At 47.6% G+C, this 27605-nt stretch overlaps 1 protein-coding gene across 4 annotated transcripts in view; it reads left to right on the forward strand.

Moving 5' to 3' along the window:
- EFNB1 (ephrin B1) overlaps nt 1-3212 on the forward strand; it is a 66459-nt gene extending 63247 nt beyond the window's left edge. Inside the window, exons 5-6 of one of the 4 annotated variants that reach the window (XM_033138012.1) lie at nt 543-671; nt 2761-3209. In XM_033138012.1, the coding sequence (XP_032993903.1) occupies nt 543-671; nt 2761-3149 (518 nt within the window). In that variant the 3' untranslated portion in view covers nt 3150-3209. Of the gene's footprint in view, nt 1-542; nt 672-2760 lie in introns of all 4 variants that reach the window. The other 3 variants (XM_033138013.1, XM_033138014.1, XM_033138015.1) reach the window with 3 other exon arrangements.
- The last annotated feature ends 24393 nt before the right edge of the window (nt 3213-27605 follow it).

The following is a 27605-nucleotide window of genomic DNA, read 5'->3' on the forward strand; positions in this document are numbered from 1 at the left end:
CCATGATTCAGCTTCATGGGTACACATTGACTTCCAAGGATCAATCGTTGAACCTGTTTTTTTCTTTTTTAACAGGTTGAAATGAAAGTTGGTAGTTCAGTGGGACTTTGCTTGATATATCAAGTAGGGAAGGGAATATAGCCATCTGTGCATGAGGCATGGCACACACACTACGACCCCAGAATTCTGACCAAATGAATCAGTCACTGTTGCTTTGTGGGGCTTTGAGACCTTCACAGACGAGTGGCAGGTCAAACTCAAAGTCAGGCTCCTATCCTTTAGTGTTGTATGGATTCCTTCCACCACTTAAGTGCATGTCACCTGTTTGACCTCCCTGATCTATGTTGCCTGCTTGACCTCCCTGATCTATGACACCCAGCAGCAACCTAACCTTGCATGCTCTAACCTTGCATGCTCCTCTGCTGATAAAATAATCCAGCCTGGTACTCACCTGCCAAAGGGTCAGGTGCATAGCAAGAGAGATTATGTCCTCTTTCTGGGCCCCGATTTATCATCCCGATTTTTTCTGTCTTTGTACCTAGATCCAAATGCTGTGATGCCCGAGCAGCTGACGACAAGCCGGCCTAGCAAGGACTCTGACAATACAGTCAAAATTGCCACACAGAGCCCACGCAACCGGCTCCCACCTGTGGAGGACCCTGGGAAGCCAGGTACAGAGCAGGAGCATAGGAATCAGACCATGAAACCCCACAATGCAGGGAAATGTTTGAGACTATAAATCCCATGATGCAGGGAGATATTTCAGACCATGCACCCCATGGTGCAGTGTTTCCGTGAAACAAAAGTACTCATTCCTGGAAACACCCAGCGCCTTGCAAGTATAAAGTTATGAAAATACAGGTTTTGCCCACTAAGATCTTCAGCATGGTCAGTTTGGGTCTGCCTGCCTCTAGTTTGCAAAGCAGCATTTCTGCGTTAGTCCGCAGAGTCATTTGTATGTACGTTGTCTGTTCACAAAATAACTGTTTTTCCTGCTGTAAAAGAGCATAGGATGCTACCTTCTGCAGTGTCAGACCCTTGGTCCATCTCACTCTTCCTTGTCTACACTGACCGGCAGCAACTCCTCACCAGGGTTTCAGGAATTGGTCTCTCTCCCAGCCCTACTTGGAGATGCCAATTGGGGATTGAACCTGGGACCTTCTGCAGGCAAAGCAAGTGCTCTTTCCCCACTGAGCTACTTCCCCATAGGAATAGAGATAGCTGCTTTCGCCATGGCCCTTCTTTTAAAAATAAGGCTCCAGTCCTCATGAATAAAGGCCTGATTTAAATAGGAACGTAGGAAGCTGCCTTGGTATAGAGTCACAGTCTTGATCCATCTAGCTCAGTCTTGTCTACCTGGACTGGCAGCAGTGACTCTCCATGGTTTCAGGAAGGGGTCTTCTTCATCTTTTAAAAATAACTTTACAAAACTTAAATTTTATTGGATGTGAAACCATGACACTACTGGGACCCACTTTTACAAACACGAAGCTTCATTATAAATCATTGCCAAGGCACCCAGGAAAGTGACATATGCCAGGAAGTTCACCTCTTGGTCCCTGTTGCAGTCTGGATCTTCCATCAGTCCCTGGATCTCTACCTCCCTCAGTTTCATTTCAATGCTACACACTTTCTGGATCAGCTCCTCCCTATTTAGAACATTCTTACCACCTTCCTTGCCTTAATATTTGTGCAAAGCGGCAACCAGGAAACCAGTAGCTTGGCAAGAGGGTGTGCCGTGGTGTGAGATCCAAAGCAAGAGGGGCTTGGTGCTGGGTGGCAGGAAAAGAAGGGGAAAGTGGTCAGGCAGGGGGTCTTTCTTAAAGTAAATGAAGATACTAGTTCTCATGATCATAAAAAAATGACAATTAAGTTTCCTTTTACTTCATGCACAGCACTATAGAATTTTATATGATCCTTCCCTACCCCCATGCCATTTTATTTTATTTTATTTTTCTTTCATTCATTTTCTTCTTGAGAAACAAGGGTGGGTAATACATAATAGTTTTGGTGATAAACTGTAAAATAATCACACACAAACACACACAAAATCATGACAACTAGTAACTTCCTTTCCTTTAAAAGAAAGAAAAAATGAGTTTGTCAAAATTGCAAGATCACAAATCGAATGCAGCACAGCAAATTTGCAGCCCCTTTGACTGTTGCCTACTGCCAGCACACAATCCTGTGATCCTTTAGTTGTGATTCCTGCACTGCAGGGGGTTTGTCTAGATGACCTGTGGGGGTCCCTTCTGACTCTGCAGTTCTGCAATTCCATGATTAATTGGAGGTTTTGAAACATGATAGAATGCAGATTAGTGGGGAGGGGGTGGCTTTACCGAGTTTATTACATCCCCTCCCACAATTAGGTAGTAGAGGGTTAGTTTCTAAATTGTAGTCTACATTGCTTAATGTAACTGATGGATCAATTCAGCCCTTTAAATAGATACTGGAATGAGATGTTGGTACACAAACCCTTCCCATGTCAAAAGAACCACATATCATCCCCCCTCCAAAATCGTGTTTAACAAAACTTTGTTTAAGGGTATCAGAGCTTGCATTTTTCCATGCTACTTTATAATAAAGCTGTGAATTCCGTTAGAAATAAATCCAGCTTCTTTTAAAGATCGCCAAGGTTAATTTTGTTTGGTTAGTAGATTTAGGTTGATTGCTGTTCTAGAAATCTCTTCCATGCCCAGAGACAATTCACCAAAGTTTTCCTTTCCCCCATCTTTCTCTTTCCTCCCCTCGCACCCCCAGACCCTGTCAACCAGGACGGCCAGGACGGCCAGAGCCCTGGCAACGGCTTCTTCAGCTCCAAGGTGGCTGTCTTCGCCGCCATCGGGGCGGGCTGCGTGATCTTCATCCTCATCATCATCTTCCTCGTGGTCCTGCTGATCAAGCTGCGCAAGCGCCACCGGAAGCATACGCAGCAGCGGGCGCAGGCCTTGTCGCTCAGCACCCTGGCCAGCCCCAAGTGCGGCGGCAGCGGTGGCTCAGAGCCCAGCGACATCATCATCCCCTTGCGGACTACAGAGAACAACTACTGCCCTCACTATGAGAAAGTGAGCGGGGACTACGGGCACCCCGTCTACATTGTCCAGGAGATGCCCCCACAGAGCCCGGCAAACATTTACTACAAGGTTTGAGGGAGCAGCAGCCTTGGAAATGCTTTCCAGAAACTGGGGGGCAGGGCGGCCTCTGCCAGGAACCCCTCCTGCCCGAACCGTGCTTGCGACTGCACTGCATGGCAGAGGGCGGAAGGCGGACAACCCGCTGCCACAGTGAAGCGCAGAGCACCCTTGTCCCTCACGCCCTTCTCCCTCTTCTCCAGTAATTTAGTTTTGTAGTTCGGAGATTTTGTAGTTGAGGAGGAGGAGGAGGAAGAAGAAGGACCTCGCCAGCAGACACTCCCGCCTCAGGAGTGCCGAGGTCTTCGCCGCCGCCCTCCCCACCCACCCCCCAGCACGTACCGCTGTTCGTGCTTGGGCTTTGTGCCTTTTCCCTCGCCCTTCGGACATGTCCAGGGGACGTTGCCGTCGCCGTCACTTACTCTTTCCCCTTTTTGTTTTCGATTCCACTACTCCAAGCTTTTATGATTTCAGGTGTTCTCAGGGCGGGGTGTAAATGTGTGTGTGTGTGTTTGTGTACGCCAGGTCAGCTTTCCTGAAACCTGGTGCTCCAGGATAAGTTGGGAAAGGGAGCTGTTTGCTGGTGTGGCAAAGATGGAGAACCTGCGGAGCGAGGGGAGGTGTCTGGTCCTGACTTTCTCCTGAGACATTAACTTTTTTGTAACTTTGTTTTGAAGTTGCGGAATGTTGGAACTCAGAGTCGCTTCTGCCAGCCTTCCAAGCTTCCTTTAAATATTTGCTACACACATAACTCCCCCAGCCGGGGGTTGCACCAAGGCCCTGGGAACCGGCATCCTCCCCTCTCCTCCAACGACCCTCTTTGCCATTTTGAGCTTCTGCTCTTGGACATTCGGAGAAGCGCTCTCTCTCTCTCTCTCTCTCTCTCTCTCTCTCTCTCTCTCCATCTCTCTCCAGTTTGGGTCTGTCTTCTTTATTTTTAGTTTATAAAACAGAAAAAGATTAAATAAAAATAAAAATAAAGGTCTGCAGTAGTCGGCAAGAGACAGAGAGAAAGAGCTGCAGGTTCTGTAACGAACAGGAAAGGAACATTAACAGGAAAGAGCCCCCCTCCCCTTCAAGGCTGTTAGGCAATAGGGTAAAAGTTTTGAACATGTTGTAATGGGTGTTGGGGAGGGTTGTTTGGGATGCTGCCTTGTATCTTGTCCGAGACATGGGCTGCCACGTTCCTCCTGTGCAGGGTCCGTTCAGGCAAAACTGAGCCACTGGCTTACAAGGCGTGTTTTGCTGCCGCAAGGAAAGCAGAATCACAAAGTTCAGCACTTCCGTTTTCCATGGACAAAAAACCAATAGAGTGAGGCCTGCACCTGCTTTCTGACCCAGTGACCCTAGGCATTAGGAATCGAAGCCCACTGTTTTACCTTTTCCAGTGTCCTCATCCTGCTTCTTAGAGCTCGTCCACACTTTTGCTTGGCCCTTATTTGGAATGCATCTTGTCCCGATTAATTCCTCCGTGTCTATGCGCTTTCCTTGCTGTTCCACAGCTGTGCCTTGCAAAAATCCAATCTCACCCGCTGATCTGAAGCTCAGGTAAGCAAAATCCCTCTTCAGATTTTCCACATATCTGATAAGATCTGATTCACTGGGTAAGACCGGATTTTCACAAGGTACAGCCGCAGAACAGCAAGAAAAGCTCTTAGACCTGAGGGAATGAATCGGTCCATGATAAGATCAAAATACGGTGTCAAGCAAAAATGTGGATGAGCCCTTAATCTCTCTCGGAAGTTGTACAGATAGGGACTGTTAACAACCTTTTTTTTTCAGAGGCAGGGGGCTCTGGCACTGAAGACCACGTTGCTTCCTGGTTCTTGGCACCAATGAATATGCCACATGACGCAGTCTGCTTTAAGTTTTGAGGGATTTTGTCAGAACAAAGGCATGTACAGGCCTGTGCAGATAATCATTTTCTGTTCCACAGAAGCTGCCTTAAGGTGTGCAAAAGTGCTTCTCTCAGGCATCCCAACAGTGCTGGCGTGGTGTGTCCAGCAAGCAGTGAGCTCAGAGGAGTTGATGAACTTTGAGGCTTGAGGGGCGATTCAGTCTCAAATGGTTTTGAGTGACAAAAGCCAGTTGTCTGAGGCCAAGAGGGGGCTGAGCTACTCCATGAGAGAGAGAGAGAGAAAGCCGTCACCTTATCCGTTCTCACAAGAGGTCTGTATCTAAACCCAGCAACACCCCCCTTCCCCCCCCAAAAAAAATTCTGTTGGAAAGGACAGACTTTTGGACCACGTCATCCCTCAGACAAACTCTGTATGGTGTGGAAAGGAGAGAGCCCATCACTGATGTGACGCACTAGCCCATTTAGCAACAGCACTGAGGTTTTGATTTTCCTAGGGTGTGGTAAGAATTTACTTCTCCACCACCTGTTCATTACCCAAGTGAGGGAACAGCTTTTAAATAAAACACGGAACCAAGAGCATTACAGCAAGCTTCAGCAGATCCAGTTAGGGGCCTGGAGTTTATTAGATATTATTGCAATAGGACAGAGCCCAACTTAACATGGCTGATCTAGCTGAAGCCCATTGCAGTTAGAATTCTTGAATTTGAGGCACATCTCCAGTGGAAGGAGCTGCAGCTGTGGCCTCCACAACCCCTAGGAGAGTTGGGGGTAGGAGTGGGGAATCTTTCCTGTCCTGTGGCTTGCCTCACGTGCGGAAGAGAGGGAACAAATCTTGATGGTCGGCTGGCACTCCGGGAATCCTGGCCCCTGTTGCTGTGCACTAGAAGCGGGGCTCAGCTCCTCCTCTGATCACACCAGCATTCCCAGCTGGGTGCTCAGATCAGGGCAGAAGCACCAATCAAAGACCCTGCTCCAACCTTTTCCTTTTGTCCCATGTCTCCAGATGGCTTAGCACATTTTCCATGGGTGGGGAGCCCTGCATTCCACTTCGTCACTAACACACCCAATCTGCCTGATCCACAATTGGGCTGTGACGTTCTAAAGATTTGGGGGCATCCCCCCCCCCAATGAGAGCCATTTGCCCTCAATTTGTTGGGTTGAATTTGTCATGCAAGAGGCCTTACTTTGCATAGGGGAGGAGGAACCCCCTCTCCAGGCCCAGGCGTGGTTTGCCCCACTACTCTGGGAGAGAGAGACACACACACATCGTTCCTCCATCGCAACCACAGGCCCAGAACCCACGCCTCGCTTAGGCTGTAGCTGCCTGCCCTCCCCCAGCCCTGCTTGCATCAAAGCCTTATTTCTCCACTTCGTGGGTAGATTTTGCTTTCAAACCGACCAGGCCAGGTGGTCTTGGAAGGCCTTGAAGGGAGCTGGAGACACCGCAGAAGGGCGCCCTCCACCCCCATTACAGCTGCCAGCATGCTATGCCCTTAAACCCTCTCTACCTTCCCTTTTGATACAACCTACTGCTTAAGGCAATAATCTGAGGCTTGATGGACTTGGGAAGAATTGACCAGGTGCACATATCACACACACACACCAGCCAATATCTTAAGCCCTCCCCAGTTGGGCTACTTCAGCTACACCTTCTTCATATCCAATGCAGTTTTGCTTCTTCCTGCCTTTCACCCCCCCCCCCCACCGCCCACCCTCCCAATGCACTGACTCTTCCCCCATCTCTATGCAGGATCCGGAAGCTGTTGGTGGGTGGGAAACCCCGTAAGGGCTTTAGGTAAACCTTGCACTTTTTCAGGCATGCTCCATGGAGATCAGCCAAGGAGGCAGGTTTCTCAGGACTCCACAAATAACCAACAGTCTCTTTTATTATTGTTGTTGTTGTTGTTGTTATTGCTATTATTATTTTTTATTTAAAAAGAATTGAAGCTTTCCCCCTTCCTTCCTTCCTTCCTTCCTTCCTTCCTTTTTTTTTAAATCTCTCCATTCCTCCTAATACAAACGATCCCTTTCTTGGTACCACAAATGTAGGGTCCTTCGAGGCTGTTCAAAGCAGAGTGTTTGTTTGTTGTTTGTTTAGGGGCTGGTACACTCGTGAGGCAGTCGCCTCAGCTGGCAGGCTGGGAACGGACAGTAGATTCGGCCCAGAGAAGCACCCCCACCCATCTCCTCTGCTTCTCTCCCACCTCCATCATTGCCTCTGCTGCTGCCACCCCTGCTTCTCTCCAGCCTTTTTCACCTTCCACTCACTGGGGCTTCTGCAAACCGCCTCCTCCAGCAGCAGTGGAGGAGATGGCATGGGGGGAGACCTGTTTTCTGTTTTGCCTCAAGCAGCAGAATGCCGTGGGCCATCCATGGGTGGTAGATATATCTGCAGGAAATGCCAACCCAAGGTCTAGATTGGAAGGGATGGTGCTGGTTTCAGCCTAAGGTTTTGTGGTTTGCATTTTGCTTCTTACCTTCCCTGGAGCACAAATTGGTTTCTCAAATCATACTGCCTTGGACAAATACATCTGTCCGTTTTCTTGATTTAACTGGCAGGTCAGGCGGGGTCCCAGGGTCTGTTCAGCAACTTTTTGGAAATCAAGGACTACCAAATCCAGGCTGGCTTTACCATGTCACCACACTGTTTTCCAAGTCAGGGAGAGTTTGTGTCAGACTCAAAATGACATTTTAAGAAGGGGGCCAGGGTTTTTCTTTTGCTATTTTTTTTAAGGGGGGGTTTATAGATACATTTCTTAGATAGCAGATCCTGTGTGGGGAGGCAAACAAGAAACAGGAAGGTATGAAATGCCAGGCTGAATGGAACTGAAATCACTCTCTTTGAATGTGCTACGTTGAGAAACTTGATTTCCTGTAAGAAAACCGTGGAAATTGCATATTCTTCATCTTTGCCTATAGAGGGAAATACGTCAGACACACGTACGTGTCCACCACAACATGGGAGGCAGTTCGCCTTCATAAAACTGACTTTGCAGGGAATTTTGCCCTCCTCCTGTCCATGATCCTTGCCACCTTAATCAGTAAGGTCTTTCCTGACATCACTTGTCGCCGCAGGTCTGTGTGCGCATTCAATTGCAGGAGGTTCCAATGCCAAGGTTAGTTTTGGTCCTCATCCAAAAGGGAGCAAACTCATCCAGTTGTGGGCAGCCAAATAAATAAAAAAGGGGAATGGGGGAGAGGAGGAGGAGGATCAGATATTTTTGTGTGTGTGTCTGACTTAATGGGTCCTAAAACAGTTTCTTTGTTGTTGTTCTCCCCACCCCACCCCTTCGGAAGAACATTTCTTTCTGAATTTTTGAGGTTTTATTTTGTGTAAATATCTAGTCTTTTTTTGGAAAAAAATATAATGTAAAGATGTTTTGTATAAACTCTGGATTATTTTCTGGTTGCTTTTTCTTAGAAAAAAAACAAAACAAATAAGAACCTAAAAAAAATAACAACACACAAGAACGGGTGTAAAACATTTTGTCATGCTGCAATCCGGCTTAGCAGGGTTCATCCATCAAACATCGGGTGTCATTGCCTGTGTGCTATCCTTCCAAAAGCCAGGCAGGGGGGGGGGGACAGTCCCAGTGCAAAAAAAAGGCATCATCAGATGGTGTTGCAGGGGATTGGACTAGGTGACCCTTGGGGTCCTTTTTAATTCTACAATTCTGTGTGAGAGGAGAGGAGACATGGGATGGGCACTGACCATTTGGCAATATCTGGGTTGGCAAACAAAACCTCTGCTTGAAAATGGTTGTTTCAGATTCATTATGGAGTCCTGCATCTGTCACAGTCATCGCCCCCCCCCCCCCAGCAGAACTGGATGGCCAGTTTGGATGGGGCTGGAATGGCATTTCATAAATATTTCCAGCCTTTCCCGGAGCTGAAATTCCTTTAGGATGCTGTTCATTTCCCCCTGAAATTGTTAGGTTCCCTGCTTGCCCTTCAGAAATAAATTGGCTCTGCGCAATTTCTAGTGGTCGGGGGGCTGGAATAGATGAACTTTTGAGTCCCTTCAAACTCTACAGTTCTCTGATTTCAACATGCGGCTTTGTGTCCTGGTCACATTCCCTGCCAGGTCAGACTTGTGAGAGCAGAAGTCATGGCCACAACCTTATTCCACACCTTTGCGAATGAGCATTGTGAAGCTGCAAGGCTCCTGGATTCTAGTAATTGATAACCAAGGGCTGTTCTTAAGTACAGTGTCTCCTCTTCTCCCTGAATCAGCACTTTTTGCATCCAGCTAGTCCACACACACCCCCGCCACCCAATTCCCCCGGCCACATGTAAGCAAAGCATATCACCAGCCACGCCCGCCTGGGACTGCAGAACCCAAGCCCAGCATCTTTGACCTTTCAGAGACGTGACTCGGCCCATCTCATTGGGGGGGGGGGTGAGTGTCTACTGTGTTAGTACACACACCCTCTCAAGAGAAGAGTGCCATCCCTTGCACCCATCCACATACATCCTTCGGGAGCCACCTCATCCCATGCCACTTTCAGCTGTGATTCCCACATTGCAGGGGGTTGGGCCAGATTGCCCTCTGGGACCCGTCCAACCCTGCAGTTCTATGATAAATGCTACCTTCCATTTTTCCTTCCCTTTGGATGTGAGTCTCCTTCAGTCGCCTGGGTGGTCCAGGTGGGTGGCCCACCCCTGCCAACTCCACCACCCTAATTTTGCAACATCCAGCCCCCCCCCCCCCCCCCCCAGGACGCAAGTTTAAAAAACAGTTCCCCTTTTTTGTGATTTCCCTCACTATGTTTTCACTGGGGGCGGGCGGGCAGGCAGGCGGTAGGGGAACTTGAAGCTTTAGTTTAATACCCTTCCCTCACAGAAGGGTTCCTCCCCTGGGTTTTTAGGGTGGGGGTGGGGGTGGGGCATAGAATGCAGCAACTGAGGCTACCACTGGTTGATCCCATCCTGGCTTCTAGCATTGTCAGATTTCTGTGCCAAGGGCTCAGAGAATGCTGGAGGTCCTATGGGTGTCATCAAACTTAACTGAACAGTTACATCTTTTTAATTTTTGCTTGACATTCTTGTCACTTCATAGACATTCATTCAACACACACAAACACACGCACACACACACTGTTCTCACCCAGTTGTCATAACATCATTGTCACTGGTAAAATCAGTAATAACGGGATTTTGATTCCCTGGTGCCATGATGGAGCCTGATATATTGTTAAATAAAATATTTTTTCCTATGGAATTTGGTGGTCTTCTGTGTCTTTTGTTGTTGTTCTCCTTTAGAAATTGGGCCAAGGAATAAATATTAAATTTAGCTGTCGTATCTGCATGGCAAGGGTTGGAATAGATGACCTGTTTGAGATTAGACTCAAAATTCTATTATTCTTTAGCTGTGAATTCTGCTTTGCTGGGGGTTGGACTAAATCAGCCCTTGGTGTGCTTTCCTACTATACTATTCTATGATTAGTTACCCTTTTTTTGATCATAGCAATCAAAATCCAAGCACATATATACGTTAGAATCAGCATTTTTTGTGGGGGGGGTACTTAACATTAAGGCATCCCATGCACACAAAGGCCTCGTGAAAAAGGAATGTTTTTGCCTGTAACCTAAAGATAAGTAATGGAGGTGCCAGGTGAGCTTACCCAGAGAGCATTCCGCAATTGGGGAGCCACTGCAGAAATACTTGTTCTCATGTTTCCTTCCTCCAGATCTTGCAGAAGAGGCACATGAAGAAGGGCCTCGGATGGTGACCACAGAGTCTGGGTTGGTTCGTATGGGGAGAGGCAGTTCTTGATGTATTGCGGTCCTGAGCCATTTAAGGTCAAAATCAGCATTTGGAATTGGTCCTGGAAACTGATTGGCAGCCAGTGCAGTCAGACCAGAATTGGCATTGTATAGTGAGCAACCTGGCCGCCAAATTCTGCACCAGCTGAAGTTTCTGAACTATATTCAGAGGCAGCTCCCATGTATATCATGTTGCAGTAGAGGTTACCAGAGCATAGTTAACAATAGTTAGCCTCTTCCTATTCAGATAGGGGCACAGCTTGGCCACCAGCTGAAGCTGACGGAAGGCACTCTGCACCACTGAGGCCACCCTGAGCTTCAGGCGACAACAGTGGATCCAGAAGTATCCTCAAACTGTGTACCTGCTCCTTCAGAGGAAATGTAACCCCATAGTTGGGGTTGCCTTCATAGTTGGAGGCAGGAATGCTTCATCTCAGTTGCTGGAAACTGCAGGAGGGGACAGGGCTTTTGTGCTCAGCTCCTCCTTATGGGTTTCCCAGAGACATCTGGTTGACCACTGTGAAAACATGACTCCAGACTAGATGGGCCATTGACCTAATTAAGCAGGGAACTTCTTGTGTTATGAATTTTTGGATTTGCTGCTCCCTTATGGGTTGAGAACAATTGATGTGACTACATGTAACATTCCTGCACTTCAGGGGGTTGCACTAGATGAGCCTTTGGGTCCCTTCCAGCTCTTTAATTTTATGATTCTAAGAATATATATTAAAAAACGTTTTTAGGTGTGCAATTTTACCGACTTCTTTGTCTCATAGTGGGAGGTTTGTGCAATGTAAACAGCCCTCTGCTCCTGCTTCAGCATATGCTGCATCTCCACTCCAGGTCCATCTCTCTCTCTGGTGACACCAATCCAGAAAAGAGCTCTCATGCCTCTGCTTGCTCTTGCATGCGAAATTAATATGGCAGTCACCACGCAAGATGTGAAGAAAGGCTGAGTTTTCTGTCACATGCAATCTTTGTGGAAAGGATTTGAGGGAATATAAGATGCCATATTCGTTTTGTGTAAAGCAGGTTCCTGCTGTGTGTCAAAAACGTAGGCCGGATTAGAAATCACCCCAGAATAGGCCTTACTGAACATCTTCCAAGACAATAATGCCCACTTACACCACAAAGAACTCATAACCCACCTACTTTCAGCAACCAGAAACATCATAACCAGACACTGGAGAGACCTGTCAGGAGTAAGCATGGACCAATGATACCAAATATTGTGGGAAACAGCCTTACTAGAAAAATTAACCAATAAGCTGAAACTGACATGGGGACAAATAGAAGAAGACGCCTTCACCCCGGTATGGCTCCCCTTTATCACACACACAGCCCAACAAGACAATGACAAAAATCCACCAACGGCATACAAATCAATATGGCTAACCTGATCAAAAACACCCAGCCACCCCACTCACACATGAAAACAAAGACCACCACAGCCAATCACAAATGAAGAACCACACCCTTGGCCAATCCCAATCTCACCACCAAAGGAACACAAGTGAACAACAGAGAACCTGCACAAGCAACGCTGACACCAAACCCTACATATATTAAGTAAAATAGAAACACTGTCACTCGAGCCCACCCCCACCCATCCTCCCACCCCTGTCCACCTCTTTCCCCCTTTTCTCTTCCCAATGTCTCAACAAATGAAACTGATTTGTAAAAATGATATATGTAAAAAATATGAGAGAGAGACATTGCACATACCTTTGTAAATCAAGAAATCTTTATTTAAAAACAAACAAAACATGGGCCAGATGAGGTAACTTGTTAGGTGGATTTGTAGCTGGTTGGCTGACTGAACACAAACTAATGGTTCCTCATCATCCTGGAGGGTGGGGAGAGACAAGAGGGGTGCCACAAGGTTCTGTCCTGTGCCCATTGTTGTTGTTCAATATCTTTATAAATTACTATGGTGAAGGAATTGAGGGGATGCTCAATCAATTTGCAGATGACACCAAACTGAGAGGGTTAACTACGTAATGCCTCAGAAAACAGATTTGGGATTCAAGATGACTTAACAGATTGGAGAACTGGGCAAAAACTAACAAAACATTTTTTAAAAATACTCATCAATTTTGCACATAGTTCAGAAAACGATAAAACAAACACAATGCGGGAGAAATAGTGAATCACATTTTGATGGACAGCAGATGCAGTATAGATAATATTAATGTCTAGTGTCTCCTCAACTTCATAAAAGGAAATGAGCTGAAAAGAAAGAAAAATGGGGTTGCAAAAATATCAATATAACTAGACAAAAATCATACTTGCCTTCACATATTCCTTAGTTCTGCCAAGGCTGCTTTCGACAGGGACAAATGTCAGGTTCTCCACTTAAGCAGGGAGAACCAGCTGCAGGAATGTGAGATGGAGGACACCTGGCTTGTCAATAGCACATACGAAAAGGATCTTGGGTCTTAGACCACAAGCTTCACATGAGTTAACAGCATGATGCAGCAGCAGTAGCAAAAAAAGTCATTGCAATTCTAGGCCGCATCAAGAGAAGTATCGTGTCCAAATCAAGGGAAGCATTAGTGCTATACTATTCTGCCTTTGTCAGATCCCACCTGGAGTACTGTGTCCAGTTGTGGGTGCCCCAGTTTAAGGAGGATATTGATAAGCTGGAGGGTGATTCAAGATGACGAAGGGTTTGAAAACCAAGCCTTGTGAGGAACGGCTGTGAGAGTTTGGAGGTAGCATGAGAGCCATCTTCAAATACCTGAGTCACATGGAAGAAGAAGTTTGCTTTCTGCTGCTCCAGATGGGAGGGCCCAAACCAATGGGTTTAAATGACAAGAAAGGAAGAACTTTCTGCGAAGAAGAGCTGTTTAATGGTGGAACAGACTCCCTTGGAAAGTGGTGGACTCTCCCTTGTCTGAGGCTTTTAAGCAGAGGTCAGGTGGCCATCTGTCATGATTGCATTAGCTGTGATTCCTGCATTGCAGAGCATTTTTTTCAGACGACCCTTGGGATCCCTTCCAAGTCTACAATTCCATGATTCTATAATGTCCAGTGTAAGGCTCACCAGCTGGGCAAAGTCCTTCCATGAAAGTCCTTTCCTCTGGAAAACTTCAAAATTTTGAGATGTTTCTTTAACTCCTTCCTCCAGGAAAAAGAAAAAGGCCCACATAGAATTTTTTTTTTGGCAAAAATACTTCATTATTTCATTTTTGTGGCTGCTCCCATTTTCACCCCACAAGGAGCCCTGGAACGAAATAGAAAATAGTGGCCAGGGAGAAAGAGACATTAGAGGGGGAAAGGGGCTATTTGCCTCTGCTAGGCATGATGGCCATTCTCTGCCTTCACCATTGAAGGCAGCAATGTTCTGAATCCCAGTTACTGGAAACACAAGAGGGAAGAGGGCTCTTATGCTTGAATCCTGCCTGCAAGTTTCCCATCATGGACATATGGTTGTCCACTGTGAGAACAGGATTCTGGACTAGATGACACATTGGCCTGACCCAGCAGGGCTCTTCTGGTGCTCTTATGGAGCCTCCAAGCAAAGAGGTAGCCTACGTAGCTTCCTAGGTTCTCTGGGGCATTTGACCAGTGTGAGGACAGGATTTTGGCCTAGATGGCCCCATCAACCTCTTCTTATGTCTGTATGTCATAGAATGATAGAATTGTAGGGTGGGAAGGGATCCCGAGGGGCATCTAGTCCAACCCCCTGCAATGCTGGAATGTCTCTTATGTGTAAAATGTGGCCATCCATCGTGCGGACATGCCACACACACCCCTGCAATTATGGAAACCAACAGTAGGATCTGTGCTTCAAAGGACAGATCAGCTGTTCTCCCTTGCTGGCTGCAAGCGTCCAAGTGGGGCCCTGTTACTTCTCTTCTGGCAAGTAGCGTTATTCCTCCCTCAATTCCCACAAGATGAACCTGAGTCTTTAGCAGGAGGAGGAAGAGGAGAGAAAGGGTTGAAAAGAGCAAAAAAAAAAAAAAAAAAAAAGGTTCCTGGGGGTGGGGGTGGCCTGTGTTGGTGTGGAAAGCTGAGTTGAGTGGAAATCCTGACATCTGTCACAGGGACAAAGCCTGCCCCCAATTCCCAGGGCTAGCTCTTTTTCTTCCATTCCCCCACCCCCAAACACCCCAGCTTGGCAGGTGAGGGTCCTTTGTGGGCTTCCAGGAGTCAGTGGCCGCCAGTTTCAAGGTGGGGGTAGAGGCTGGCTTCGTGCCAGGCCAGTCTGCCTTCTGCTCAAGGAGGAGGGGGTCCTTTGCTCTTCACCACACACCACTCCTGCCCCACAGGAGGGCTTGCAGAAGAGGAAAAAGGGGGGACTCCCATCTCCCACTTCAATGGCAGGAAACTGACAGGCAGCCCTTTGATGTTGAAAGGTTGAGCAGGTCACCATGGCAACCTGGCCGCTGGCAAGAGACCTAAAATGCTCCCCCCACTAATCTCTCATTGACATGAATGTTTAGACCCCCCTCTTCTGTCTCAGCACTCAATGGCATTTGGGGAGCCCCTTCCCAGCCCCCCATTGCTTGCCAGTAAAGAGATCCTTTTACTGCCTCTGCATTTGGGGAGGGGAGTAATTCCACCCCCCAAAAAAACTGCCTCCTTTCCTTGAGCAATTCTGCAGGGGGGGAGGTTTTAGCAGGGGAGGAGGGAGATGCTTTAAAGATTAAAATGATGCAATTCCCTGCTGATAAATTTCCCTGAGCCAGATGTTGCAGTAAGGATGAGGATGGCCAGTCTCCTTTCTCCTCCAGCATAATGTAAGGTTTGGGGTGTAAAGTGCAGTTGCAACATGTAAGACCTGACCTGACCACCAACCCTGCAAAACTGCATGGAAGAACCTGGGAGAAGCCAGTGTGGCATAGTGCTTAGAGTGTCAGGACTAGGACCTGTGAGAGAGCAGGGCAGAGATCCCCATTCTGCTATGGAGCTCACTGGGTGTGATGTTGAGGGCTAAAAAGGTAAAGGACCCCTGACAGTTAAGTCCAGTCGCGGACAACTCTGGGGTTGGAGTCCTCATTTCGCTTTACAGGCCGAGGGAGCTGGCATTTGTCCACAGACAGTTTTTCCGGTTCATATGGCCAGCATGACTAAGCCGCTTCTGGCGAACCAGAGCAGCACACGGAAACGCCGTTTACCTTCCCGCTGGAGCGGTACCTATTTATCTACTTGCACTTTTTGGCATGCTTTTGAACTGCTAGGTTGGCAGAAGCTGGGACCGAGCAATGGGAGCTCACCTCATTGTGGGGATTTGAACCACATTTTGGCCTGACCTACCTCATAAGGTTCTTGTGAGTATTAGACTGGGACCTGGGAGACCAGGGTTCAAATCCACACTCAATGAAGTTGACTGGGTGACGCTAGGTTACAGTCCCTGCCTCTCAGTCTAAGCTACCCTCCCAAGGTTGTTGCAGGGACTGGATGAGAAGGGGGATAACCTATGTGCACCACCTTGAGTTCTTTGCAGAAACAAAACTGGGCTATAAGTGAAAATGAATAAAATGAATACCGGTAAGTAAGCAAGCAAGTAAGGCCCTCCAGGCCAGTCATAAGAGCCTAAGAATATCCTGCTTGATCATGCCAGTGGACCATCTAGTCCAACATCCTGATCTCACAATGGCCAGGTGCCTCAATGGTAAACTCTTAGCAGGATCCAAGAGCCACTCTCCCCTCCTGTGTTTTCCAGCAACTGGTAACCATAAAGATTGCTGCCTCCAGCTATGGAGACAGAGCATAGCCACCTTGGCCTTCAATAGCCTCCTCCTCCTCCATGCATTTGTCTCATCCTCTTATGAAGCCATTCAGGTAGGTGGTCATCTTTGCCTCCTGTGGAAGCAAGTTCCACAGTATCACCAAGAAGTCCTTTTAATTGTTTTTAATCTTCCCACATTCAGCTTCCTTGGTTGCACACCAGTTCTAGTGTTAGGAGAGAGGGAGAAAAATTTACCTCTCTATCCACTTTCTCTGAGCCATGTGTAATTTAATAAACTTCTATCGTGTCACTTCTAGTTACCTTTTCTCTAAACTAAATGCTGCAACTTTTCCTCATGGGGAGTCACTCCATCCCCCCAATCACTTTGGTCAACCTCCACCCCCTAAATGAATCCAGGTGCTGCTGGAAACTGCTGGAGGGGAGAGCCACTGGTGTGCTCAAATCCTGCTTGCTAGTTTCCCACGAGAGGCACCTGGTTTGCCACTGTGAGGACAGAATGCTGGACTAGGTAGACCATTGGGCCAGTCCAGCAGGCTCTTCTTATGATCTTACAGTTCTCAGGGGTTTCTGGAAGGGAAACTGTGACTCTTCAAGTGCCTGAATGTCTGGTGTGGACGTGACCTCTCTTGCCAATTACACTGCTGCACTAGGGGGCTCATGGTGCAGGAGTAAAAAGGTAAAGGGACCCCTGACCATCAGGTCCAGTTGTGTCCGACTCTGGGGTTGCGGCACTCATCTCGCTCTATAAGCCGAGGGAGCCGGCGTTTGTCTGCAGACAGCTTCCGAGTCATGTGGCCAGCATGACATAGCTGCTTCTGGCGAACCAGAGCAGCGCACGGAAACGCCATTTACCTTCCCGCTGGAGCGGTCCCTATTTATCTACTTGCACTTTGATGTGCTTTCAAACTGCTAGGTGGGCAGGAGCTGGGACCGAGCAACGGGAGCTCACCCCAGGGCAGGGATTCGAACCGCCAACCTTCTGATCAGCAAGCCCTAGACTCTGTGGTTTAACCCACAGCGCCACTTAATTAAGTTCAGGTTGTCTCATCTTGATCAATTTTACAAAAGGGCTAATGCACCTCACCACTCACCCATTTGATCCTGCTGGAAGTTATTTGGACTGTATTTCTCTGCTCTGCTGTGGAACTCAGCTCTGTTCAGACTCTGGTGGGATGTAGTGCAGGCATCTAGAATTTCACCTCCACCCCCAATTCTTGATGGCTGGTGTAATTGCCCCACCCACTTTCCCCAGGAGCGAGCTGAGCGCCAAATTCTTGCTGCAGAATTGACTGTCATTAGGACTCCCAGGTCTCTGCAATGTTCCGGAGCCAGCAAAGGAAGAGAGATGTCGATTGATTCCAAAGGAAACAGGATTGTGGAGGCTCTTGGCTCTCCTACTGGGGTCAGGTTTTGCAGGTGTCCTCCTGAGTAGAGAAAATATTTCAGACGCTAGTCAAAAGAACCTCTTGAAGGCCCATGAGTGCTTCACTGTGGGGAAGGAGATTGCAGATGGACCCTGCCCCAAGGTCCAGTAAAGAATACAGAGCCGTCTTAAGGGGATCTGCCGCCCTGGCGCGGCTATCCCTCCGGCGCCCCCGCCATGCCGCCTCTCCGCCGCCTCCCTCCCGCGCTTGCCGCCCCTTGGGAGGGGGGTGGGCGAGCGGGGGGGTGAGGGGCGTGGCGCTGGAGCGGCGCGGGGCTCTGCGCGCCCTTCCAGCGCTTCCGGGATGGGAGGCGAGGGCGGCCGGCTCGCGCTCCCGCTCCCGCTCCGCGCGCAGCTGGACGGCGCGGCGCTGCTGGGCAGCTCGCGCTGCATTGGGCGGGCGGCCGGCTGCGCGCGGGAGCGCGAGCAGGCCGCCCTCGCCTCCCAGAGCCCCAGCTGGAGTGCTGGAAGGTCGCGCAAAGCCCCGCGCCGCTCCAGCGCTCCAGCTGGGGCTCTGGGAGGCGAGGGCGGGCGGCTTACAGCCCGCCCGCCGGCACGCGAGTGCCCGCCTGCCCGTGGGGGCGGGGGCGGGTTGGGGAGGAGGAGCCCGGTATGCCGGCGGGCTCGCGGGGGCGCCCCTGGGGCGCCCAGCGCCCTGGCGCACCGCGCCACCGGCTTCTATGGATGAGACGGCTCTGAAAGAATAATAGAATGGTAGAGTTGGATGGACCCTCAAGTGTCCTCTAGTCCAGCCCTCTTCAATGCAGGAATCACAGCTAACACCAGGTTCTGATTCTTGAGTGGCCTTGGAGTGTCACCCTGTGAACTGAACCTCAGGCAAGAGGTCCCTCCAAGCAGGGAAGCATCATCAAACCATAAGATCATAGAATTGTAGAGTTGGTAAGGGACCCTGGGGGTCATCTAGTTCAACTCCTTGCAATGCTGGAATGTCAACTGAAGCAAGCATCCATGACAAACGGCCACCAAACGTCTGCTTAAAAAATAAATTTCAATGGGGACAAAAGTCAGGTTCTGCACTTAGGCAGGAGTAACCAGCTGCACAAAAATAAGATGGGGGACACCTGGCTTGCCAATAGTACATATGACAAGGATCTAGGAATCTTAGCAGACCATAAGCTGAACATGAGTCAACAGTGTGTTGCAGCAGAAAAAGGGTAATGCTATTCTAAGCTGCATCAACAGAAGTTAGCATCCAGATCAAGGGAAATAATAGTACTGCTCTATTCTGCCTTAGTCACACTTCACCTGGAATACTGGGTCCAGTTCTGGGCACCACAATTTAAGAAGGAAATTGACATGCTAGAACGTGTGTAGAGGAGGGCAACCAAGATGATCAAAGGTCTGGAAACCAAGCCTTAGGAGGAACAGTGGAGGGAGTTGGGCATGTTTAGCCTGGAAACTAAGACGTAACATGAGAGTCATCTTCAAATACCTGAAGGGCTGTCTCATGGAAGAGGGAGCAAGCTTGTTTTCTCCTGCTCTGGAGGGTAGGACCTGAACCAATGGCTTCAAGTCACAAGAAAGGAGATTCCAACTAATATCAGGAAGAACTTTCTGGTGCTAAGAGCTGTTTGACAGTGGAACAGGTTCCCTTGGAAGGTGGTGCGTCTTCCTTCAACGGAGGTTTTTGAACAGAGGCTTGATGGCTATTTGTCATGAATGCTTTAGTTGTGATTCCTGCATTGCAGAGAGATGACCCTTGCAGTCCCTTCCAACTCTACAACTCTACAATTCAATTATTCTAGATAGAGTGTGTCTGAACCTGGAGGTTCCACAGGAGCATCAGAAGAGTCGTGGTCCCTCATTCTCTTCTCTCAGAGGCCAACCAGATGGGAAACACTCAAGCAGGATCTGCAAAAAAAGAGCAGCTCTCCCCTCCTGTGGCTTCCAGCAACTGGTATTCAGAAACATTGCTGCCTCTGGCCTTTAAGGCAGAGCATGGTCATCATAGCTAGTAGCCATTGATTGCTCTCCCCTCCTCCATGAATTTGTCCAGCCCTTTTTAAAAGCCATCCACGTTGGTGACCATAACTGCCTCCTGTGGGAGTGAGTTCCACAGTTTAATTATGCGCTGTGTTGAAGAAGTCCTTCCTTTTATCTGTCCTAAATCTTAGAAGGCATAGAGTGTGTGGAGGTTGGACTGAGATGGAGCTTGATCTCCTCCTCCCTGGGATTCAAATGATCCTCCAGCCTGGGTGGCCTTTGCTTATCTTGGATATTCAGTAGCGGACTTGGAACTTTTGATGAGAAAAGTGATCCTCCGTTCAAAAGGGCAGTCCAAACAAAGCCCACAGTGTCTTCCTCTGTGAGCAAATCTCCCCCTGGAAGTGTGTCGTCCAGCTTGAGGGTCAAGGGGAAATGAATCTCAGGCGGGGTGATTCACAAATATCACTGGCATCCTCCCCTAAAACCAACAGAGGGATAATTAGCCCTTAATAAGTTGGGGAAACAAAACATCTGCCCTGCTGAGGGCCCTACAAGCAGGAGAGGTGTGGCTGTAAAGGGTGAGCTCCCCCCACCCCACCCCAAAGAAAAAGAGATTGGATTGCCATCTGTCAGATATTTTTTAACTGCGATTCCTACATTGCAGGAGGTTGGACTAGATGTCCTTTGGGATCCCCTCCAGCTCAACAATTCTATGATTCATTAGAGCTTTTCAACAGAGGTTGGATGGCGATCTGTCAGGAATCTTTTAGCTGTGTCCTGCATTGCAGGGGGTTGGACTAGATGACCCCCAAGGCCAGGGGTCCCTTCCAACCCTAGGATTCTTGGCTTTTATGACAGCAGTTGCAAGGAAATGCAAGGAAACGCCGATGCCTCTGCCGCCACCTGAGAGCCAAGATCCTTTGTAAACAAGGCGCTGCACCAGATCCTGCTTGTTAAACACCGAACGGAAGTAAACAAGCCAGCTCTTTGTGTTGCTCCCAGGCTTGGCTCATCCCTGGCTGGCTCCGTTTCATGCACAAGCTCTCCAAGCCCACGTGGCATCCAGCCGTAGCAGCTGGGAGCCATGTGTCAGTGCGCGACTCCGCTCCAAGGAGCAAGCCCTGCTCGGGTGATGGGGAAGCTGGCAACCTTCCAGGCATATGCCAGCTGATTCTGCACCGGGCATATGCAAGCAAAGGGGATGGAGCGACTCCCCTATGAAGAACGGTTGCAGTGTTCGGGACTTTTTCGCCAAGGGAAAAGGCGAGTAAGATGCAACACGGTAGAAGCGTATAAAATTATTGCTGCAGAGTTTTGTGCGCCACCCCTAATATCTGCTGAGCAGTAACAATATTCCAAGGGGGTTCCAGAGCTCACCGAGGGTTGTGTTTCCATTGGGAAATCAAGGCTCAGTGGAGATTAGTATCTTAAAAGAAATATGGTTTGTTATTATTGTAACTTGCATGCATATTTACACCTGGGTCTACTTTGGAGAGAGTTCAGAGCGTTGCATCTCTAGAGGGGCTTGTTCCCCACAGCAGCGGAGTCCAAAGAATACTGCATGCCATCTCCATGCCTCATTCCCAGCCTGCCATGATGGTTCTGGCCTTCATAGCAGCTCCTGAAGTTCCGCCCACTTCCTTTCTTCTTCCCAATAACCCTTGCTCCAAGTAACTGCTCCCCATCTGACAGCTCGCTCCCCTTATCCAGATTTCTGTTTTTCAAACGGACGCATTTTTTCCTGTGTGACATCATGCCTCCTGAAACCTCCCCCTTCCAACTCTGCTCAGAGCTCAGACAGAGGGTCAATGACTGGCCATTGTCTGGTAATTACACCTAGATGGCCCTTCTCCCCAGGTGATTTCCTGGTTTAACCTGTGGTTTAAGTTCTATTACCTTAGGTCCATAACATTATGCATGGCATGGAGAAGAAAAGAAGAGAAGAAGAAGAGTTTGGATTTGATATCCCGCTTTTCACTACCCGAAGGAGTCTCAAAGCGGCTAACATTCTCCTTTCCCTTCCTCCCCCACAACAAACACTCTGTGAGGTGAGTGGGGCTGAGAGACTTCAGAGAAGTGTGACTAGCCCAAGGTCACCCAGCAGCTGCAAGTGGAGGAGCAGAGACGCGAACCTGGTTCCCCAGATTACAAATCTACCGCTCTTAACCACTACACCACACTGGCTCTCAGCCTTTCTTCTTCTCTCCTAACACTAGAACTCACAGACATCCATTGAAGGTGAACAAGGGAAGATTCGGGATCGATAAAAGAAAGTTAAACTATGGAACTCATGCCCACGGGAGGCAGTGATGTCCACCAACTCAGATGGCTTTAAAAGAGGATTGATTCTGAATACCAGTTACTGGAAGCCACACAAGGGGAGAGTGCCCTTCAGGTCTTGCTTGTGGGTTTCCCATAAGCGGCACATGGTTGGCCACTGTGAGAACAGGATGCTGGACTCCATGGGCCACTAGCCTGATCCAGCAAGCAGGCTCTCTCCTTATGATCTTATGTTCACTCAAATGCTTGAGATCAGTGCTATTTTAAGACCTTTGGTTTTTTTAAAAAATAAAATAAAAAAATCAGTATTTTAATTATTGCTAAAATGCTTTCCCAGCTACATATTTTTAATGAGAGGAATAATAATAGAAAATTAACATGTTGTTAATTTTTATATAACAGTGCTATTACACAATTGTACCATTACATGATAATGGTAATTAATATATTTTAAATGTATCTTGGGTCATTGCCATTTTTGCAATGTAGTTAATTGCAATGATTAGGAAAGTTTCTTTTTTTAAAAAAATAGGATAGCATTATGATCATTATGATGCTACAGCAGTGAACCATATATATATATATGGTCAAAACTGGTTTAGCAATACATAAAGAATCAGTTAAAAGCCCCTGCCCCGCAATGGGATTGTAAAATGGTACTTGAAATGCCATTGAATACTGCTAGAAGGTTTCCCTCTGGGGCAGGTGTAGCAGACCCACCTCTTTTCACCACCAATTAATATTGTGGCAGATCCACTCAGCCAGCTGCCCCCAATTAAATATTGTGCACCCACCTCACAGTACATCAATTACACAAATTTCTACAATTTACCACAGATTATCTAGTTTGGCTTTGCTGTCTGTTATAGCAGGGTGGCCCATTGCATGGTCTCAAGGCCTTTGTCAGCGGTCCGTGGCAACACCCCCCCCCCCCAATCCACAGCCCTCACACTGCCTTCCCAAAGGCTAGTAATCAAGGTGCTGGGCTTGGGTTAGGAGGTGTGAGGGCTCTGGCAAGGTACGAGAGTCCTTCTGAGTTAGCAATTCCCCAGCTTTGAGGAGGAGGGAGGAGGGTTTTGGGACCCTGCCGGAGCATCACACCTTCTTCCCAAAGCCCATCACCTCACTTAGCCAGCTTTGGGAAGGCAGAGTGAGGGCGGAGGGAGGGCATCAAATTTTGGCCTTGCTCCCCACCCCGCATGTCAAGGCAGTATGCAGCCCATGGATTCTGTGTCAAAGTACTCTTGCAGCCCACTTGGTTTGAACAGTTGGACCACCCTACATGGGTATAGCCAGGATTTATGTTGGGGGGGGGAGCAGGCTTTATGGTGGAGGGGGGGCAGAACCTCAGCTAGGTAAGTATTTTTTTATTGATTTACTTAATTTGAGTGGGCAGCTGCCTCCCTGCCCCCTCTTGACTATGACCATGCCACCCTACTTTGGGGCATCTGGTTGGCCATTACGAGAACATGCTGTTTAGCTCAATAGGCCATTGGCCTGGTAATTTTAATGCATTTACTGCTTGCAATGCTTTATATTGCAGAGGTTTGGACTAGATGACCCTCAGGATCCTTCCAACTCTCTATTCTGTGATCCAGCAGACTCACCTTATGTTCTTAAACCACAGTGCTATGTCCCTTTAATCTGTCAGCTGCCTCCAAAACTCCACACAGAGTCCATTGTTGCTTTTGAAGACTGCCAATAGCATTGGGCAAAGATGCCACAGAGCTCTTTCACTTGAGAATTAGTGATGCGGCAAATAGGGCATGCAGAGAGAGATAGACACTAGAACACAGCAAGTTTTGGCTTGCACCAGCTTGGGCGAGCCAGCCGCCCTGCCCAATTGCTCTGTGATCAACGTATGCATTTGCAGGGCTTGAGCAAGGAGCTGTGAGTAATGGAGCATGGCAGAGGTGAAATGCTGCCTTGCAGAAAGGTTAGAAGCAGAGCAGCCTTGGGGGACCCAAAAATGGCCTGTGGAACAGGGTTTTCTGCTGTGCTCAAGTCAGCACCCACAAGGGAACCCCATAGGAGGTCCAAAACAAGTGGCACAACTGCTGCATCCTGAGATTTATTTCCATATTTTGGAAAGTGGTTTGTCTGCCTTTCCATCTGTCTCTTCTCTGTCAGATTGGCTGCCTCTTGAGATATTATTGCCAAATTCTAAGAGTTTCCGAGCTGGGGACAGATTTTTTTTTTTTTTTTTGATGTTTACATACCTTCCAACATTTCTCTGATGAAAATAGGGACCCATTCCATAATGATAATTTTACTATTTATACCCCATTACTGGGTTGCCACAGCCACTCTGGGCATCTTCCAACATATATAAAAACATAATGAAACATTAAACTTAAAAAAAATCTTCCCTATACAGGATTGCCTTCAGATGGCTTGGGGGGGGGGTCACATAACTCCATACCCTCCAACATTTATCTAATGAAAATAGGGATATCGAAAGGAAAAGTAGGACATTCCGGGATCAAATCAGAAACTGGGACGGCTTCTCTAAATCGGGGACGTCCCTGGAAAATAGGGCACTTGGAAGGTCTATGTTTAGGTGCAATTTTGAATCAAGATAAGGACACAGAACGAAAGAGCTTAAGAAGAGCCATGCTGGATCAGGCCAAACATCCTGTTCCCACAGTGGCCAACCAGATGACCATTATAGGAAACTGTCCAGTAGGATTTGAGCACAAGAGCACTCCCCTCTCCTCTGGTCTCCAGCAACTCGCATCCCAAAGTATTGCTGTCTCCAACTGTGCAGGGCAAAGCATAACCATCGTGGTTAGTAGTCATTGATAGCCCTCTCCTCCTCCATGAATTTGTCCAGTCCTCTTTTATAGCCGTCCAAGTTGGTGGCTATCACAGCCTTTTGCAGCAGCAAGTTCTGCAGTTTAACAATGCGCTGTGTGATTCCTTTTATCTGTTCCCAAACCTTCCATCCTTCGGCTTCTGTTGTGTGCAAGAATTGTAGAATTGAAGATAGCCCCACAGGTCATTTTGTCCAACCAACTAGAATCACAACTAATCATGGACATAGCCAAGGGGGGAGCGGAGGGGGGCAGTTGCCCCCACTAGATAAAGTAAAACAATAGAAAAAAACTAACTGATCAATCACATTGGTTCTGCCCCCCGCCCCACCAAGTCCTGCCCTCACCTAACAAAAATCCTGGCTACGCCTATGCAACTAATCACATATAACTTTTTAAACTCCACAGTAAACCATCCTAGGATGAGATTTTTTAGGAAAGATAGTATAAAATAAGATAACTAACAATGAAGATAGGTTTGGGCTACAACTTTTCCCAGTAGTGAAACCTCGTAAAGGCAGCATTTTAAGCAGATTATGACTGGAATCTTGTGACCAGAGCCCATCACTCTAGTCTTAGAATAAGGGAATCATGGAGTTGTAGATTTGAAAGGGACCCCAAGGATAATGTAGCCCAACCCTCTGTAATGCAGGAATCACTGCTAAATAATTCCTGACAATGAAGTGGTGGACTCTCCTTTGTTAGAGGCTTTTGAGCTCTTCAGCTGTGGTTCCTGTGTTGCAAGGAGTTGGGCAAGATGACCCTAGGGGTCAATTCTATGAAATACAAGGGGAGAAAAAGGAATCCCAGGACCAAGAAACAGAAAAGTTGCTCCTTGGTTGGAGCCTTCTGTTGTGGTGGATGGGTGCTTGGAAAAGCAGTGGGTGAAAGCCCCCCACCATCACCAGAGTCAAGAGTTTTCCCTGGTCATTTAAGAACTCCTCCTGAAGACTCAGCTCCATCCTCTGGCCTTATCTTATTGCAAGAAGATAAAGATTACAGCAGAAAGCCAAAAGCTTCTGTCCAAAAGCTCCTTAAGAGATCCAAGCAGATGCAACAAAAATAGATTGAAATTTAATTTATAATTTGGCTCCACAAACATACTCGTATTGTAGAGTTGGAAAAGGGCAACCAAAATGATCAAGGGGATGCAGCGTTTGGGACTTTTTAGTTCAGAGAAAAGGTGAGTAAGAAACAACATGATAGAAGTTTATAAAATGATGCATGGCATGGAGAAAGCAAATGGAGAAAAAAAAATTCCTTCCTTTCTCATAATACTAGAACTTGGGGACATCCAGCAAAGCTGAATGTTGGAAGATTCAGGGCAGATAAAAGAAAGTCCTTCTTAGTTTAACCGTGGAACTTTCTCCAACAGGAGGCAGTGATGGCCACCAACTTGGATGGCTTTAAAAGAGGATTGCACAAATGGGTTGGACTAGATGAACCTTGAGGTCCCTTCCAACTCTACAGTTCTATGAAATTCATGGAGGAGAAGGCTGTTGAGAGAAGGTTGTTGATGGCTGCTAGCCACAGTGGCTATGTTCTGCCTCCATGGTTGGAGGTAGCAATACTTGCTGAATACCAGTTGCTGGAAACCACAGGAGTTATTGTGCTAGAATTCTGCTGGCTAGTTTCCCATTGGGGCATCTGGTTGGTCATTGGCCATTGTACTGATCCAGATGGCTCTTTTGTTTTTTAAAGAAGTCCTCTCTAAACCCTCAGATAATTGAAAACAACTGCCTCTTCACAAATACCCCATTTGAAGGGGGTAGTGACAAGTTCAGCTACAGATCTGCTTGGAGGAAATGGAGTTTCTTTACCTATTTCAGTCTGGGTTCAGGGCAGGTTTGAGGATATTAGGAGATCATTGGTGATTGCACACTTTAAGAATGCTTGTCTGCAAGGTATTTTATGTCCCTCATAGCTAGTTGCTTCCTTGAAGTCCTAGAATTGGAGGATTAGAAGGGACTCCAAAGTGTCATCTAGACCAAATATCTGTAATGCAGGAATTGTGGCTAAACTATGGGCAGGCAAACTAAGGCCCAGGGACCGGATCTGGCCCAATCGCCTTCTAAATCCGGCTCACAGACAGTCCTGGAATCAGCGTGTTTTTACATGAGTAGAATGTGTCCTTTTATTTAAAATGCATCTCTGGGTTATTTGTGGGGCATAGTTCATTTTTTCCTCTTCAAAATATAGTCCTGCCCCTAAAAGGTCTGAGGGACAGTAGACTGACCCCCTGCTGAAAAAGTTTGCTGACCCCTAGGCTAAACAATCCCTGACAGATGGCCATCCAAGTTTGGTATAAAAACCTCCAATGAATAATAGAATCATAGACTTGGAAGCGGCCGAATATGTAATCTAGGAGAAACCTCTGGCAAGGCAGGAATTGCAGCTCATATCTGTCATTTGTTTCTGGAAATGTCTTTTGATTATCGCATGATTAATCTACCAGTATTTATATTTCATTCAGTGCCAAAATAGTCTCATAAGAGATTCACAAGGTATAGAAACCAAGTTGCACAAACTACTAAAATATAAATATCCATCATTTAAACCACACAACAACAACAAGTCCTTCTGACTTTGTGTATATAACAATCTAGCTGTTGTAATCATCTATTGAAATAATCTCCTAAACTCTTTTTCTAGTTGTTATCTCCATTAGTCCCAGCAGGAACAGTTCTGA

The sequence above is a fragment of the Lacerta agilis genome, chromosome Z, assembly GCF_009819535.1.
Source record: "Lacerta agilis isolate rLacAgi1 chromosome Z, rLacAgi1.pri, whole genome shotgun sequence".
NCBI classification, from domain to species: Eukaryota; Metazoa; Chordata; class Lepidosauria; order Squamata; family Lacertidae; genus Lacerta; species Lacerta agilis.